Here is a 17,599-nt window from a genome sequence, read left to right as displayed (position 1 = left end):
ACTGGAAGGTTCAGAGGCGGGCAGTCAACTCTGTTGAACCGGCCGTGCCCCGTTATCTACGCTGGTCTGAACAACCAATCATATGGAGCAGAGAGGATCACCCTTCCCAGGTTGATAATCCGGGTCAGTTGGCTCTCGTGGTGGCGCCTCAGGTGAGAGGTTACAAGTTCACCAAGGTGCTCATGGATGGAGGGAGCAGCATTAATATCTTGTACTATGAGACCTTCCGTCGTATGGGACTAACAGATAAAAATCTCAACCGTCCAATACGGTGTTCCACGGTGTGGTACCTGGCAAGTCAGCATATCCTGTTGCTAAGATAGCTCTAGAAGTGGACTTTGGAGATGATCATGATTCCAGGTCGGAAACATTGATGTTTGAAGTGGTGAAAATCCAAAGTCCATATCACGCCCTGTTTGGGCGACCGGCCTACGCCAAGTTTATGGCACGGCCCTATTATGTTTATTTGCAGCTCAAGATGCCGGGTCACTAGGGGACAATAACGGTTCACGGAAGCCGTAAAATCGCTTTGGAGTGCGAGGAAGGAGATGCGGCCTATGCAGAGTCGGTTTGTGCCACCGAGGAGCTGAAGTATTATAAAGACAATGTTGATCCAGCGGACATGACTCCATTAAAGAAGCCAACTACGGAGCATGATCCGGCCCTGAAGTTCAAATCGGCAGCTGAAACTAAGCTTGTTGACTTCGTGCCTGGCGATTCGTCCAAGCAGTTCAGCATCAGTGCCAACTTGGATCCGAAATAGGAAAGCACGCTCACCGAGTCCATCCGTGAGAATCGGGACATTTTTGCATGGAAGCCCTCTGACATGCCAGGTGTACCGAGGCAACTCGCTGAGCACACCCTTAATGTGGATCCTAAATACAAACCGGTGAAACAGTTCCTCCGCCGGTTTAACGAAGAAAGACGCAAGGAGATTGGAGAAGAGGTAGCCAGGCTCTTAGCAGCTGGTTTTATTATTGAAGTTTTTCACCCTGAGTGGCTTGCCAATCCGGTGCTGGTCCTTAAGAAAAACGGCACCTGGCGCATGTGTGTGGATTACACAGATCTTAATAAGGCTTGTCCAGCAGATCCTTTTGCCCTCCCCCGTATTGATCAAATTATTGATGCTACGGCGGGTTGTGAGCGTTTGAGTTTTTTGGATGCATATTCTTGCTATCATTAGATTAAAATGGCAGTTAAGGACCAGGAGAAGACGGCATTCATAACTCCCTTTGGAGCCTTCTGCTATGTGTCTATGCCCTTTGGGCTCAAGAGTGCCCAGGCAACTTATCAACGGTGTGTAAAAAATTGTCTTCACAAGCATATTGGCCGTAATGTACATGCTTACGTGGATGATATCGTGGTTAAGTCAAGGGAGAAGGAGACTCTGGTTGACGACTTGAAGGAAACCTTTGATAACCTGAGGACGTACAAGATGATGCTTAATCCGGCCAAGTGTGTCTTTGGTGTACCAGCAGGCAAGTTATTGGGTTTTCTGGTGTCCAACAGGGGAATCGAGGCTAATCCGGAGAAGATCACAACCATCACCTCCCTGGCTAAACCGAAGTGTATCAATGATGTTCAACGCCTGGCAGGCCGGATTGCCGCGTTAAGCCGGTTTATCAGCCGTCTTGGTGAGAAGGCAATCCCTTTGTATCAGATGTTGAAGAAGACGGATCAATTCGTCTGGAGTTCTGCTGCTGATAAAGCATTTGAGGACTTAAAGCGACAATTGGCCAATCCGCCTATGCTCGCCGCTCCCATTGACAAGGAGCCGTTGCTGCTATATGTTGCTGCTAATGCTCGTGCGGTCAATGTGGCTATTGTGGTGGAGCGAAAAGAGGCAGGCAAGGAGCATCCGGTTCAACGTCCGGTCTATTATATCAGTGAGGTACTCATTGAGTCCAAGCAAAGGTATCCGCATTGGCAGAAGCTGGTATATGGAGTTTTTATGGCAAGCCGGAAGCTTAAGCAATAATTCCAAGGGCACCCCATTACAGTGGTCAGTTCTGCTCCCTTGGGGGATATCATCCAGAACCGGGAAGCGATTGGCCGGATTGCCAAGTGGGTTATAGAGCTTGGGCTGCACGGGTTGAAGTATGTGCCTCGGACGGCGGTTAAGTCCCAAGCACTTGTTGATTTCATCAATGATTGGACGGAACTGCAAGCACCTGAAGAAAAGCTGGATCACACATATTGGACCATCCATTTTGACGGATCCAGGCAATTGGAAGGCTCGGGGGCTGGAGTCATATTAACTTCCCCATGAGGTGATAAGTTTTGTTACGTTCTCCGCTTAATGTTCCCTTGTACTAACAATGCACCTGAGTATGAAGCCTTGCTCCATGGTCTCCGGATGGCTAAGGAGATGAATCTAAGTCGAGTTAAGTGCTTCGGTGACTCGGACCTCGTGGCTCAACAAGTGTCTGGCACTTGGGATTCCAAGGACTCGCTCATGGAAGCATATCGTCGTGAGGTGGATATTGTTGCAGGTCACTTTAAAGGCTATCAGGTGGACCACGTGGATCGACGGAAGAATGAAGCGGCGGACGCTTTAAGCCGGCTGGGCTCTCAGTGCAAACCGGTCCCGCCCAATGTTTTTCTAGATGTGCTGCACAACCCGTCGGTCAAGCTCCCTGGTGAAGCGGATTTGGCTATTCCTGATCCAGAGGCTCAATTGGTGGCAGCTCTTCATGTCATTCTGGATTGGACGCTTCCTTACCTGGCGTACATGAACCAGGGCGAGTTACCAGAGGATGAGACTCTGGCCCCACAGATAATCCGGCGGTCCAAGTCCATGACTATTGTCAATGGCGAGTTGCATCATTGCAGTGTGTCAGAGGAGTTTCAACGCTGTGTGTCTCCTGAAGAAGGCTGTGAAATTTTGTGTGAGATTCACGAAGGAGATTGTGGTCACCACGCCAGTTCAAAATCTTTGGTGGCTAAAGCGTTCTGCCATGGCTTCTATTGGTTAACTGCTCATGCTGATGCGGAGGATCTGGTTAGACGATGTGACAGTTGCCAAGAGTTTTCAAGACGTGCTCATGTGCCGGCTCAAGAATTGAGAATGATTCCAATTACTTGGCCGTTTGCGACTTGGGGGCTGGATATGGTTGGGCCTTTCAAAAGGTCCAAAGATAAGAAGACCCACCTCCTGGTGGTGGTTGACAAGTTTACAAAGTGGGTGGAGGCAGAACCTGTTAGTAAGTGTGATGCGGCCATGGCGGTTCAGTTCATCAAAAAAGTGATTTTCCAGTTTGGCTTTCCACACAGTATCATCATAGATAATGGTACCAATTTGTCCAAGGGTGCCATGAAGGAGTTCTACGAACGGGAGCACATCTGGCTTGACGTTTCATCCGTAGCGCACCCACAGTCCAATGGTCAAGCAGAAAGGGCTAATCAAGAGATCTTGAGAGGCATCAAGCCCCGGCTTATGGTTCCTTTGCAGAGAACACCGGGTTGTTGGGTAGAAGAGTTACCATCTGTGTTATGGAGCATCAATACCACACCCAATAGATCAACATGATACACACCATTCTTCATGGTCTATGGAGCGGAGGCGGTCCTCCCTAGTGATATCCGTCATGATTCACCTCGTGTGGCGGCTTATGTTGAAGCGGACAACGAGACAGCACGGCAAGATGCTTTGGACCGGTTGGATGAAGAGCGTGACATAGCAGCTGCTCGCTCGGTGATTTACCAACAGGATCTTCGTCGTTATCACAGTCGCCGAGTTAGAACCAGAACCTATCAAGAGGGAGATTTGGTGCTTCGGCTCATCCAAGATCAGATTGATATGCATAAGTTATCCCCAGCTTGGGAGGGACCTTTCGTGGTCAGCAAGAATCTGCACAATGGGTCATACTATCTGATCGATATTCGAGAGCATAAAGACTCACGTACATCAGAGGAGGAGACCAACAGGCCGTGGAACATAGCTCATCTTTGGCCTTACTATACCTGAGCCATTGGCTCTACTTATGTACATATTACGATGATGTATATATTATGATTAATATAATAAACCGGAACCTCAGCTAAAGCGGGGTATCTGTTCTTTTACACCATGAGTGGTTACACGGAGTTGTTCTAAAGCGGCCTTCGGTTTACCCCTTGAGTTAGCTTTTCAAAGCATCATGTAATATCACTTGGGGGCTTGGTCGTATCCGAACCAATGCAACACCTTTTGATAGGCGAAAGCCACCAGATCACTAGGGGACATGGTCAAGTCTGAACCAGTCACGCCTCTTGATCGGCCTAAGGCCACAGAATCACTTGGGGGCTTGGTCGAACCCGAACCATTGTCACGCCTCTTGATCGGCATAAATGCCACGGTTTCATTTGGGGACCTGGCTGACTTGAACCATAGCTACACCTATCGGGAGCTTGGTCGTGTCCGACCATGGTAACGCCATATGATCGGCTCAAATAAGCCTCTTTTTGCAAACAGTTTTATCATTGCCTTTGCTTCACAATTTTGTTTGATAGATATTTCTTTCTTTTTGTTGCGTTTTTTAAACCGACAGAGTTTTAAACCGGCTCAAACTGTCAATTGACGGAACACGGTCCATTTTTAACCCGGAGACTATTTGCCCGATTTGATTTTTTATTAACATCCTATTACGGAGTAACACGGTGTTTTATTATAACCCGGCATGGTTTACATGGTAAACCGACATTATATATATACAGGAGCTGCTATCTCCTCCAACAGTGTGGGTTTATAAGCCTCCGCTTCAAGATTGGCCAAGCCAACTTCATGCCCAACGATGGCAGAAAATACTTTGGAAAGTTCATCACCCAAAGGAAGAACAAGTTGCAGTAATTATGCACGAAGGCATATCAACATCAAGAGTATCGGCTAGCCTATTACAAGGCAACACGGTGCCGAAAATAAGATCATTGTTTTTTCGCAAAGGAGAAGCAGTTTAAACCGGCTTCCGGTTCAAGCTTGGTCACCAGCCTGGCCTGATGGTTGTGGGTCATCCCGCGCCGCTTCAACTTCAGCTTCTCTACCCAGCGGATGGAAATCAACAGTTGTCCAATCGATTCCCATTAATGCTTGAAAGACAGCTTCATCATGGATCAGCAACGACGGTTCAATATCGGGAGCGTAAGTATGCTTATGGATTGGAGGGATAAGATTTTCCGCTTCAGGAATTGGTGCAACTACTCGCTTGTTTTGGTTGTCATATTGGGCTTGATAATGAGACAAGTCTGCTTCTTCAACCAATTGACAAGCTAGCAGACGCACCTCCTGGTTTATTGCTCGCAGATCCGCTTCACTAAACTCTGATCCGTCTTCCTTCAAGCTGGGATAGCCCCGAGCCACTTCAACAGGATCAAAATCCGGCACCCAAGCTTTTGCCCGGATTAAGGCATTGATCGCACCGGTTCGAGCAGCAGATTTCTTCAGCTCTTCAACCTGGGCAGGAAGCATCGACAGTCTCTTCAGAGTGTCCTGAATCAAAGTGGGCGCCAGATTGTTGTGGGATGTAGTAGAGATGATCCGCTGTGCACCAGTGTACAGTTGTTCGATCAATGTGTAGGCGGCTTTCAATTTCTTCCGCACATCTGACCCCAAGTGACCAATGCGTGTCCCTGAAATATTACAAAGGGTTAACAAACCGGCAGCTCTATAAGACGGCCGGATCAATCCAGAAATCAAACCAGCTTACCAAAGATAGCAGCGGTCATGGCATGCACTTGCCGCTTTATGCTGGTCAGTTAGTCCACCACCGGTTTCAGTGCAGCCCCGGCATCTTTTGCTTGTTTGGTTAAAGCGGATTTTTCAGTGGCCCAATCCTCCCGCTCCTTCTTGAAGCCCTCCTTAAGCTGTTCCATGGCGCTTAAAGCACTGGTTAATGCCTCTTTTGCTTTGGAGGTTTTAGCTTGTTGGCACTTCAGATTTTCTTGCAGATCAACGATTTGTTTTTCCCTTTTGTTTAGCTCAGCCTGCATATAGAAAGTCATACGATTCAGATAACGGTACAAGAATTGAAGTACCAACCACATAACAAGTTATGCCCTTGGTACTTGGGGGCTAATGCATATTTGCTCTTCAATTATTCAGAAAAGTCCCAAGCTCAATACAAGTATTCAACTTGGCACTTGGGGGCTAATGGCTATTTGTTCAGTTAATGCTGCTGCTACAATCTTGATTACCTAAAGTCTCGGTTTAACTACACTAAGTTGAACCGGCCCTTGGGGGCTATATCAGCAAATTCAGAAAACATTGAAGTCTGCATTGACAAGTCCCAGTTTGAACGGAGATTCTAAACCGGCCCTTGGGGGCTAGGAGAGTTGACAGATTGAAGTACATACACAGATAAGCATATGGAAGTTACCTCATACTTCTCTTTCATCATATTAACCAGACCAGCTTCATAGTCACGGCTGGTGTATAGCCAGTTCAGATAGCCGGAATGGAGATCTTGGGCGTTCAGAGCGGCATAAGTTGTCAGATCGGCATTCCATTTTCCCTTGCCAATGGCAGCAAATTCTTCCTTGGCAGTGTGTCTGGATAAAGCAACAGGATTGCCTGGCTCTGTGCGACCAATGCCAGTAATGACAACCTCATCATCCTTGGCATCGCCGGTTTGCACTGGGGCCATTGGCTTATCAGTAGGCTTTGATGGACTAGTGGATTTCTCAATCCGGATGGGGCTTGTGGGCTGGTTGACAGGGCCTGAGGTGTCAATAGGCCTTTCTTCAGCAATCAAATCGCCATCCTGCTGTGGTGGATCATTGGGTATATCTTCATGAATAGCCGCTTCACACTACAAGAAATATGTCAACTTATGACCACCACTATTGGTCACTGAATGGTCATAAATTTCCATTTATGACCTTTTTGTGACCAAAAACATAAGGTCAAAAGCTGGGCGTCATAAACTGACTATAGCGACCTTTCTTCTGGAATGGTCGCAAACGTTTATGACCAAAAAAAAGGTCATAGATTTAACGTCAGATCCACCGTGGCAAGCTGACGTGGCAGACTTACGACCAAATGAAAAGGTCGTAAAATAGAATCAGCCCGGTCCATTTCAGCCCTCTTGATGGGCCAAGCCCAATAATTCAGCCCATTTAATTTTTTTCTCTTTATTTTGCTTATCTGCATGGGCCTGGCCCAATAATTTGGCCTTTTATTTTCTGGGAATGGAGCCTTTTTTTGATGATTTTTTTATATTCCACTATTGTTTTGGGCCACAGCCTTTTTAGTCTAGTTCGAATTTGGGCCTTGGCCTTTTTATTTTCTGTTATGCAGCCTTTATATTTTTTTTCTTACAGTCATTTCTTTTTTTAGGCCCAAGCCTTTTTGGTCTAATTCTTGTTTGGGCCTTGGCCTTTTTAGAGCCCAGGTTCTCATTTTGCATAACTATAAACAGAAAGGCCCAGGTGCACAAGTGATCCACAAGCCCAGGTGCACAAGTGATCCACATAACTTCACAGAAAATAAAAAAAATGATCCACAAGTGATCCAGGTTCACAAGATCACATAACTTCACAGAAAGGCCCAGGTTCACAAGTGATCACATAACTTCACAGGATCACAGCTCTAGTTTAAACAGCAAAATGCAACAAAATGCAACAGCTCTCAGCTCAGCTCCCAGGTTCACAGGTTCAAAATGCAACAACTACCTTAGCTCAAAGACAAAGAGGTTCATAGCACAGCCATCAAACTACCTTAGCTCCAAAGAGAGCCATCAAGTGGGCTAACTTCTCTTCCTGTTCTTGAGACTTCTTGCGCAGCAGCAGCTCAAGTTCCTTGTCGCGTGCAGCTTCAGATTCTTCCGCCTTCATCTTGATTGCCGCCAATTCTTCTTGCACCAGTTCAGCTTGAAGCTCGGACCTCTCCAGCTTCTGCTCAAGGTCACGAACATGAGCAGCAACTTTGCCGGAGTTGTTCCTAGATGACTTGAGCCCAACATTCCTGAGGAATGTGCTTTCCTTGGCTTCGGTCTTGAGGACTTGTTCGACAATTTCAACAGCAGACTTTGGCTCTTCACCTTCTGGTACCGGCGCTTCCTTCATTTTTTCCAACTCAAGCTAGCATATGGAGGAAAATGATAGGCATTAGTGGGAGATCTATTTCACATTTTGCAAACCAAACCAAGCAAGAGAAACCAAACCAGCACACAAATGGATTATTTGAAGTAATCAAACCAGCACACAAAATCTATACAAGAAGATGATGACTAGTGACCTGGAGACATGCAATTGGAACAATATGATCACTTCATTAAGCCTAGAATGGTGGTTCTATATAAGATGGCTTCCCGAGTGAGACGATCATCAAACTAACATTCAGATCAAATTTCATCATATCATAAAAAATGCATCAAATAGCTACAGCAAGTTCTGATATCTTTGTTGAACTATCAAACAACATCAAAGCATGGAACATAGCATGTGTTCTTGACTGGCTCCGAGTCAAACAACATCAAATCATCAAAGCAGCAAAGCTGGCTGTGAATCAAACAGGGCAAAGCATGGAGTGACTTACTATAGCAGTCTTGACTGGCTCTGAAAACCCGTGCTTCTTGCTGTTGTGGGTGGCCTTAAACAAGTCAATCGCAGACAGCTCCTCACCCTTACACTCTTCTTTCTGAAATGTTTTTCAACAAAAATCAAAATGTTATTCAGCAAGAATCAGAAATGTTATTCAATGAGGAACCAAAGGTAAGGTCTCTAGAGAAGAGTTCTCACAGTGGCAAAAATGTGTGCTGTGTAGTGCCTGGAACCAGTTCTTTGATTGTACACGACTTTTTGTCGATTCATCTTGTTCGACAAACAGGTTTCCTACAAAAAAGCATACTGTCAGCATGATCTAGCACTAGCATATCATGTGCAGAACATAAAGCATCAAACAAAGCAGAGACAAACCTTGTGTCTTGGGGTAGACCACATCTCCACCAGAGCTTGCCATTCACCATCCGTTAGATCAGGCACCAGAGACTTAATGCTGACTTTATTTGCGGCTACGGTATCAAAATACTTCTTCTTGATCTGATGGCGTCTGTTCTTTGAATATTTCTGCAGAATATCTTTGCACGAGGTCTTGATGGTCTCCGAGTCCGTGTTCATCTCAAAATTTGCCTACCAAGATAGCAAACAAGGTAGGAACAATATTAGTGATCATGCATAGGTGTAACAGAAAATAGATAGCACATTAACTATGAAACAAGTAGCTTACAACAACTTTCCCAATGTAGTTCTCCAATAGACTAGCATTTTTTTGTATAGCTTGAAGTGAGGAAGAACCGGAAGATGGCTTTTTGCAACGAGTCCACACTCAGAAGCAAGCTTTGCTGCCTGCAGAGGCTTCTCTGGACGAATCATCCCTTCGGCAATTTGGATAGGCACCTTGCTACCAAGCGACTTGGTGATCCTCTCTAGCCCTCTGCCCTTTCTAAGTCTAGTCTTGGGAGTCATTGCATCTGAAAATGAAACTGAACTCATAAATTAGAATAGAAATCGACAAATGCAGGAATCAACAAAAGCATACATGATCATTCCATTTGGAAAATGCACTAGTAAAAGATAGCATTGCAAAGGTCAACTTGCCTGATTGAAGCACAAGCTGTTGTTCTTCTTCATTGATGACAGCGTTCCTGTCAATAGAAGGTGCAACAGGGCTGAGGTCTGTGTGGACAGTGCCTGCTTCATCAATGCAGATGGTTCCTGCTTCATCTAGGCAGACAGTGCCATTTCCATCCATGCTGAGAGTGGTTCCTTCATCCATGGGCGGCAACTCATCACCCATTTGCACCGAGGTCTGAGAGTCCATGAGCAGCATACTTTCCTGATGGTCCGTCGCAGTCGCCATCCTTTCTTTCTGCCTTGTGACTCTATCAAGGGCAGGTTCATCAGGTTCCGGGATCCTCTTTTTTGTCCTGGAGCTGGGGCCATCACCCTTCCTGGAGGCATTGCAGGAGATGTTTCTGAGCTCTTGTGCTTCTTGCTGACTGTCTTCTTAACACCAGGCCTCTTCGTCCTAGATTCCTTCAGTGCCTCGTATAAACAGCATGGAAAAAAGCATTAGATCACAAGAGAAATATGTGAGCACAAGGAATAACATAGAATAATAGAACCCCAACCCTCCAAGCAAGACAGAGTTTGCACCTTAACAATCTTGTTGACTACAACATCATCCACTTCCTCTCCATCAATAACTTCATCCTCCTTAGGATTGTACTCTGGGTCATCATTGATAACTCCACTACCCTCTTGAACCTCATCACTTCTACCTTCTTGTACACCATTTGTTTTCCTAATCATCGACGCTATTGCATCGATGCCAAGGGACTGGAACATCCGATTGTTCCTCATGATATTTCTAGCCCTAACCTTCTCGTACTCGGTGAGAGGCTCTTCTTTGCATGATACAGGAAACATAACTATTAGGTGAATGTTTGGAATGCATGGACAGGCAGCCAAACATATCTTAAGAAATTTTATTATCATTTAATCCTAGTTATTCAGGTAAGGAAGACTAACAGCCCACAGGCACAATTAAGCCAGCTTATTCAGATTGCAGCAATACATTTCACTTAGCATATTAAGACACAGATTTTATGAAACTGGCCACAAGGAGCAAGTTGCATACCAACGGTTGGCCTCATGCTTGACCTTGTCCTCCTTGCCATGGATGATCTTGAGGTGGTGCTTGCAAAATAGAATAAACAACAATCAGATACAACAGGGATAAAGTAAAATGATGCACTTGTATCAATAAAGGAAAGCATTTGGACCATCATGCACATACATGTAATACATGTGAAACAAACTTGATGGATAAACAATACAGTGATCTGGTGTTATTAATTAAGAAAACATGTAAGTGCACCAAACAAGCATGCATGTACACTAGGAGCAAGTAAGCAAAGTGCATAAGTGCTACTAATACAAGCAAGCAAGCAAAGTGCTACTGATAGAAACAAGCAAGCAAAGTGCTACTGATAGAAACAAGCAAGCAATGAAGGAAAATGAAGAGAAGGAAGCAAGTACTATTGATACAAACCCTAATTAATAAGCAAGCAAGTAGATTCTTCTCCAAGTGCTAGTGATACAAGCAAGTAATGCTGATGGAAACCCTAATTAAGCATGTATGCTAGCAAGCAACATGTATGCTAGCAAGCAAGCAACATGAACTAGTGAATTGGTGTCATGTACACATGCTTAGACAGTCTGACAGGAAGCTAGACGAGTATATCATGAGGACCTTCAAAACAACTAGATGTTGCCACTGGTAAAGCATGAAACAACTATACTTGCAGCAGTACAAAAGCAGATGAAAAAACTATACTCAACTATTGATTATGCTGTCTCTACAAACCAAAAATGGCTACAGACTAGATGACACAAGTTAAGACGTTTTGACAATTAGAATCAACCTTTTATATTACAGCAATCAAAATTATCTAGCACCAATCTAGTATATATTAAAACTAGTCATACTGCCTTAACACAGCAGGAATTCCAATACCACAATAAGTACTAAGCATTCCCGTGTTCACTGGAAAGAAGAACACAAGCTTCATGCACATATCATGAAAGAAGAACACTGCTACAAACCCCAGTAGTGCTACTGATAGCAAAGTGCTGCAAGCAATCAAGTACATGTTCATACTAACCCAAGTTGCAAGCAAGCAAAGTGCATAATACAAGCAAGCAAGGATGGAAAGTGCTACTGATAGAAACAAGCATAGTGCTACTGACAGTAACAAGCAAACAAGGAAGGAAATTGAAGGGCAACAAACAAGAAGGTACTGTTGATACAAACAAGGAAGCAAGTAGCTTCTTTTCGAAGTGCTGTTGGAAACCTAATTCACCATCTATGCTAGCTGAGTAATTGAACCATACACAAGCAAGTACTGATACAAGCACCATCAACCAGACATCATCCACTTCCCCATCCATCCCCATCTGCAGCCTCGCCGTGAGGGAGGGAGATCCGGCCGAAACCCCGACAGAATCACACCTTGCTTGTCTCCCCCTGCAGCCTCGTTGGCTCCGCCCAGCTCTTCTTCTCCGACCCAGCCCAACCCTCTTCTCCACTCCAAGGCTGTTGTTGATCCCCTAAAATCATCCACTTCCCCATCCATCCCCATCCCTAAAATCATGAACCCTAAACCATGAAGCGGACCAAACGAACCACCAGGAGGTCCTAACCCTGACCCCATGAACCCTAACCCTAACCCCATGACCTAGAGGGAGATCATCCCCACGCAACAATAAACATGAACCCTAACCCCAATAACCACCAGAGGACCTACCGAACTAGAGGACCTACTGAACCACCAGGAGATCCTAACCCTAGAATATCCTAACCCATGAGGGGGATCTACTAGAGGGGAGATGGATCCACAAGAGGAGGGGAGATGGATCAAGGGGATAAGTACCTAGGGGGAGATGATGTTGACGATGCAGCGGTGGTCATCGTCGATCGCGCCGTCGTCGATGTAGCCACCGTCGTCGTTGATGTAGTCGATGTAGTCCGCGGCACGGAGGAGGGAAGGGACTGGGAGCGGGGCGGCGCAGAGCAGGGAGGTGCGGGGTGGAGCACAGGAGGGGCGGCGCTAGGGTGGGGAGGTGGGGAATGGAGGGAGTGGGAGCGGGGCGGCGTGGAGCGGGGAGGGAGAAGCTAGGGTTCGTCGGGGAGAGGGGAGGGGAATGGGGAAATTTTGGGAGGGGAGGGGAGGGGATCCCGCGTGTTAGTGGGAGAGGGAGTGGTGGGTCCTGCCTGGTAGTGCGAGAGGGAGTGGAGGGAAATTTTAGGAGAGGGACATTTTGGTGGAGGGAAAATTTTGGTGTGGGAGGGAAATCCTTTTGGGTTTGGGTGTAGAAAAAATATGGTTTTTTTGTAAACTTTGTAGAAATCATGGTTAAAATCATACCGAGTAGCTCAAGAAAACGCCGGTATTGCAAGTTTAGTATTTTTGCTAGTTGGTAGGCCACATTTGATGATGTGACGCGGAGGTCTCCCATTTTTTTGATTTTTTTTGAATTTTTTACGGTGTTTTCAAAAACCGGCCGATTTCGTCGCGGCGACCGTCCGTGGCTAGGGTTTGAGTCGTGCAAATCTGTTGTCCATTCTGTGATGGAATGCCTACCTGTGAAGCTAAAAAGCATTTTTAGTGAAAATAACGGGCAAGCTATGGAGGACCCGCAGTTCAAATTCCAGCCGGTTCCAACTGAGTCGGCCGAAGGTGGTCCGAATTGCCGGGAGTAGCTATGAGGGTCGGAAATGCATGCTTTTTGGCGACCGTCCATAAAATAGGGTCTACTTTGAGATAGACATGAAATGGCGCCGTTTGGGGTGCCCCTCCTTGTAGCCGCTTCACGAAAAACGCATGTCTTTTGCATTCAAAAAATGAAAAACGGTTTTTTTGTTAAACAAGTTGGAACCTCGCTTTGGCAACATTGTTTGCCATCACAAGACGGAGGCATGCGCCCAATTTGGGCATATTATCAGAAACTATTCAACGGATGCGGCCATATCCTAGTTTGGCTTGAAAGCCATGAATCTTCATTCGTGGTAGGTCATTTTTGAGAACACTTTTCAAGAAAATGCCGGTATTGCAAGTTTAGTATTTTTGCTAGTTGGTAGGCCACATTTGATGATGTGACGCGGAGGTCTCCCATTTTTTTGATTTTTTTGAATTTTTTACGGTGTTTTCAAAAATCGGCCGATTTCGTCGCGGCGACCGTCCGTGGCTAGGGTTTGAGCCGTGCAAATCTGTTGTCCATTCTGTGATGGAATGCCTACCTGTGAAGCTAAAAAGCATTTTTAGTGAAAATAACGGGCAAGCTATGGAGGACCCGCAGTTCAAATTCCAGCCGGTTCCAGCTGAGTCGGCCGAAGGTGGTCCGAATTGCCGGGAGTAGCTATGAGGGTCGGAAATGCATGCTTTTTGGCGACCGTCCATAAAATAGGGTCTACTTTGAGATAGACATGAAATGGCGCCATTTGGGGTGCCCCTCCTTGTAGCCGCTTCACGAAAAACGCATGTCTTTTGCATTCAAAAAATGAAAAACGGTTTTTTTGTTAAACAAGTTGGAACCTCGCTTTGGCAACATTGTTTGCCATCACAAGACGGAGGCATGCGCCCAATTTGGGCATATTATCAGAAACTATTCAACGGATGCGGCCATATCCTAGTTTGGCTTAAAAGCCATGAATCTTCGTTCGTGGTAGGTCATTTTTGAGAACACTTTTTCAAGAAAACGCCGGTATTGCAAGTTTAGTATTTTTGCTAGTTGGTAGGCCACATTTGATGATGTGACGCGGAGGTCTCCCATTTTTTTGATTTTTTTGAATTTTTTACGGTGTTTTCAAAAACCGGCCGATTTCGTCGCAGCGACCGTCCGTGGCTAGGGTTTGAGCCGTGCAAATCTGTTGTCGATTCTGTGATGGAATGCCTACCTGTGAAGCTAAAAAGCATTTTTAGTGAAAATAACGGGCAAGCTATGGAGGACCCGCAGTTCAAATTCCAGCCGGTTCCAGTTGAATCGGCCGAAGGTGGTCCGAATTGTCGGGAGTAGCTACGAGGGTCGGAAATGCATGCTTTTTGGCGACCGTCCGTAAAATAGGGTCTACTTTGAGATAGACATGGAATGGCGCCGTTTGGGGTGCCCCTCCTTGTAGCCGCTTCACGAAAAACGCATGTATTTTGCATTCAAAAAATGAAAAACGGTTTTTGAATTTCAGTTTTGCTAAAGCACATCTAGATGTGCCATAAGTATTGCACATCTAAGTCCTATGGCATTGATCTTACGTCGAGATTCGTGTGGATATTTTCCTTTTTCTTTTTTCTTTTCTCTTTATGCTTGATTCACTCACTTAGATGTGCAATAACTAGAGCACATCTAGATGTGCCCTAGACACACCCTTTGAATTTGTACGGTGTTTTCAAAAACCGGCGGATTTAGTCACGGCGGTCGTCCGTGGCTAGGGTTTGAGTCATGTTTTTAGCATTCAAAAAATGAAACTTATATTGTTTCATACATGAGCATGCACAAAAACCCATAATTTTATCTTTCATCCATGAGCATGCATAAAAAATTTCAATTCCCATCAATTACCAAACTGAATATTCATTGTTAAAAACATGACTTGTTTAGATGACATTGTCATACAGCGTCCATGAGCATGCACAAAATTAAACCTGACATACTTAACATTGACATGTTCATATTACACTAACAAGCTTAAACCTAACATGCTGAAAACCTTCTTAACACCTTCACTCCTCCTTCTTCTCCTTCATCAACCTGATGCGCTCAGAGTGGCGAATCCCAACGCGGATGTACTCCTCTACCACAATTGGCATGGTCCTGTCGCCAAGCTGTGGGATTGCAGGCGCCGCCACCATCGCGAGGTCGTCGTCCGCCACCACCATCGCGAGGTCGCCGTCCGCCACCACCATCGCGAGGTCGTCGTCCTCCACCACCATAGCAAGGTCGTCATCCGCCACCAACATAGCAGGGTCGTCGTCAGCCACCACCATAGCATGTTCGTCGTTAGCTAGAATAGGCTGCTCCTCGTCATCCCCGCTCTGCTCCTCATCATCCCTGCTCTGCTCCTCGTCGTCATCCCCGCTCTGCTCCTCGTCATCCCCGCTGCTGCTCCCATTGCCTGGCCAAATGCAACAAAGTGTGAACATGGTGTTGTCATCGTGCAGGTAGAGGAAGCCAAAAGGACAGGAAGAAGAGAGGCAGAGAGCTTACTGGCATCGTCGTCGTGCTGGTAGTACATGCGGCACATGGTGTTGTCGAACATCTTCACGGTGAACATGGCGTCGCCGTCGTAGCGGAAGACAAGGAAGTACTCGAGCTGTAGCTCATGGGCGCGGGCGAAATGCTCCCAGTCGGGCCCTAGGTACATGTGGCCTTCACCATCAAACACCACCAACACTTTCCACAGCCTGTGAAGCCCGCTGTCGGCCTCCCGCAGCTTCACTTTGTGGGGCTCACGGCCCGCGAGCATCTTCGGAAACTTGTCAGGCAGCCTCTGCAGCGAGGGTCAAGCAGTGGTTAATTGTGGCAATCAAGCACTAGACAGAAGAGTGATGATAAAGAAATGAGTGATGATAAATATACCTGCCTACTGCAAGATTTCTCAATTATGATCTCGAAGAACTCAAAACCTTCCAAGCCAGCCATCTCACTTCTACTCTAAACAAGCAATAGGAAACAAGCAATAGTAAATTAAACAACATGACTGGACAGAAATAGGAAACAAGCAGCATTGTAAACCTTCCATACTTGAGCATGTTCAGTTTAAAAGAATATAAACAAGCAAGAATGCATGCATGCATATCAAATGTTGGCATCTACTACTACTACTACTCTGCCCATATTCATGCAGGTCACTACACCTGCATATGCATGAATCCCACTGCAGCACAAGACTTGTCAACAAGAATAACCACAACAGCATGTTCAACCACAGAATTCAACAGCAACAGAATTCAATAGCATGTTCTGGCAACAGTAACAACATGTTCACCATAGAATTCAATAGCAACAGAATTCGGTTAATTCAGTTAATTAACCATAGAATTCAACAGCAACAGAACAACATGTCTACCACACTACCTACCACAGCAACAGTTAATTGCTGTCAGGTGACTACCAACAGAGCATAGATCCACCAACCACACTACCTACCACAACAACATAGTAATCAAACAGCAATTCAACCAGCAGAGCATACTAAATCCACCAAGAACAATATGCCTAAATCCACCAATAGATGCCTAGTATGCATAACAAATCCTAGATTCTCAAACCCTAGAGCAGAAGAGAAAGGAGAGAGGATATGAAGCGGATGGCTTACCGCGGCGGAGTCTGAGAAGAAGTGGTCGCCGGCGGCGTAGGGCAAGCTCCGCGGGAGGCATCGGACCAGCAGAGGCGCCGGGGAGGCGTCGCCGTCACCCTAAAAAACATCCTAATCAAACCCTAATCCGGCGGCAAGAACCCTAATCTATCATAACAGTAGATAGGAAGAGGAAGAGGAAGCGGATTCATACCCACGGTGACGGAGAGTCGGCGACGGAGAGAGAGTATGCAGCGGCGGTGGGAGAGGAAGAAGCCGGTGGCGGCGGAGAGGAGGAGCGGGTCGAGTGGATAGGAGGAGTGGAGAGGGGGAGTGGGGAAAAGAGTGGATAGGAGGAGGAGCGGGCCCAATTGTCAGCGAGTTGTTTGATACATTGAAAAGGCTGGGCATAGAGTACAAAACCAGCAACCTCTTCCTAGCCCAGTGGTAGAAACCAAGTGAACTAAGCGCATGGTCGTGGGTTCGAGCCCCCGCGCGCGCATATTTTTTGGCCACGCGCATATTTTTGGTAGCTTTGGTACAATAGCAAAATGGCCCACTTGTCAGTGAGTGGGTCGAGTGGCCCACTTGTCAGTGAGGTGTGTGCTTGAAACTTGACTAGTTTGATATAGTCAAAAGGGTTGGCATAGATTACAAAACCAGCAACCTCTTCCTAGCCCAGTGGTAGAAACATAGTGAAACAAGCATATGGTCGTGGGTTCAAGTCCCCGCTGGCGCATATCTTTTTGCTCACAATGAAATGGGTTCAGTTGA

General features: G+C 46.1%; 1 protein-coding gene across 1 annotated transcript; it reads right to left on the bottom strand.

Moving 5' to 3' along the window:
• Window positions 1-15,242: 15,242 nt before the first annotated feature.
• On the bottom strand, window positions 15,243-16,170 carry LOC147961140 (uncharacterized). Its single transcript, XM_087537226.1, has 3 exons — window positions 16,108-16,170; window positions 15,736-16,018; window positions 15,243-15,643 (listed from the first exon to the last, which is right to left on the bottom strand). Exons 1-3 carry the CDS (start codon window positions 16,168-16,170, stop codon window positions 15,252-15,254), a joined length of 738 nt encoding a protein of 245 aa, XP_087393352.1. The 3' UTR covers window positions 15,243-15,251.
• Window positions 16,171-17,599: the final 1,429 nt, after the last annotated feature.

This window comes from Triticum urartu, chromosome 7A (assembly GCF_056163025.1).
Source record: "Triticum urartu cultivar PI428250 chromosome 7A, HENAU_Tu73, whole genome shotgun sequence".
Taxonomy (NCBI): Eukaryota; Viridiplantae; Streptophyta; class Magnoliopsida; order Poales; family Poaceae; genus Triticum; species Triticum urartu.
The sequence above is the reverse complement of the archived record's forward strand: the minus strand, read 5'-3'. Positions and strand labels throughout refer to the sequence as shown.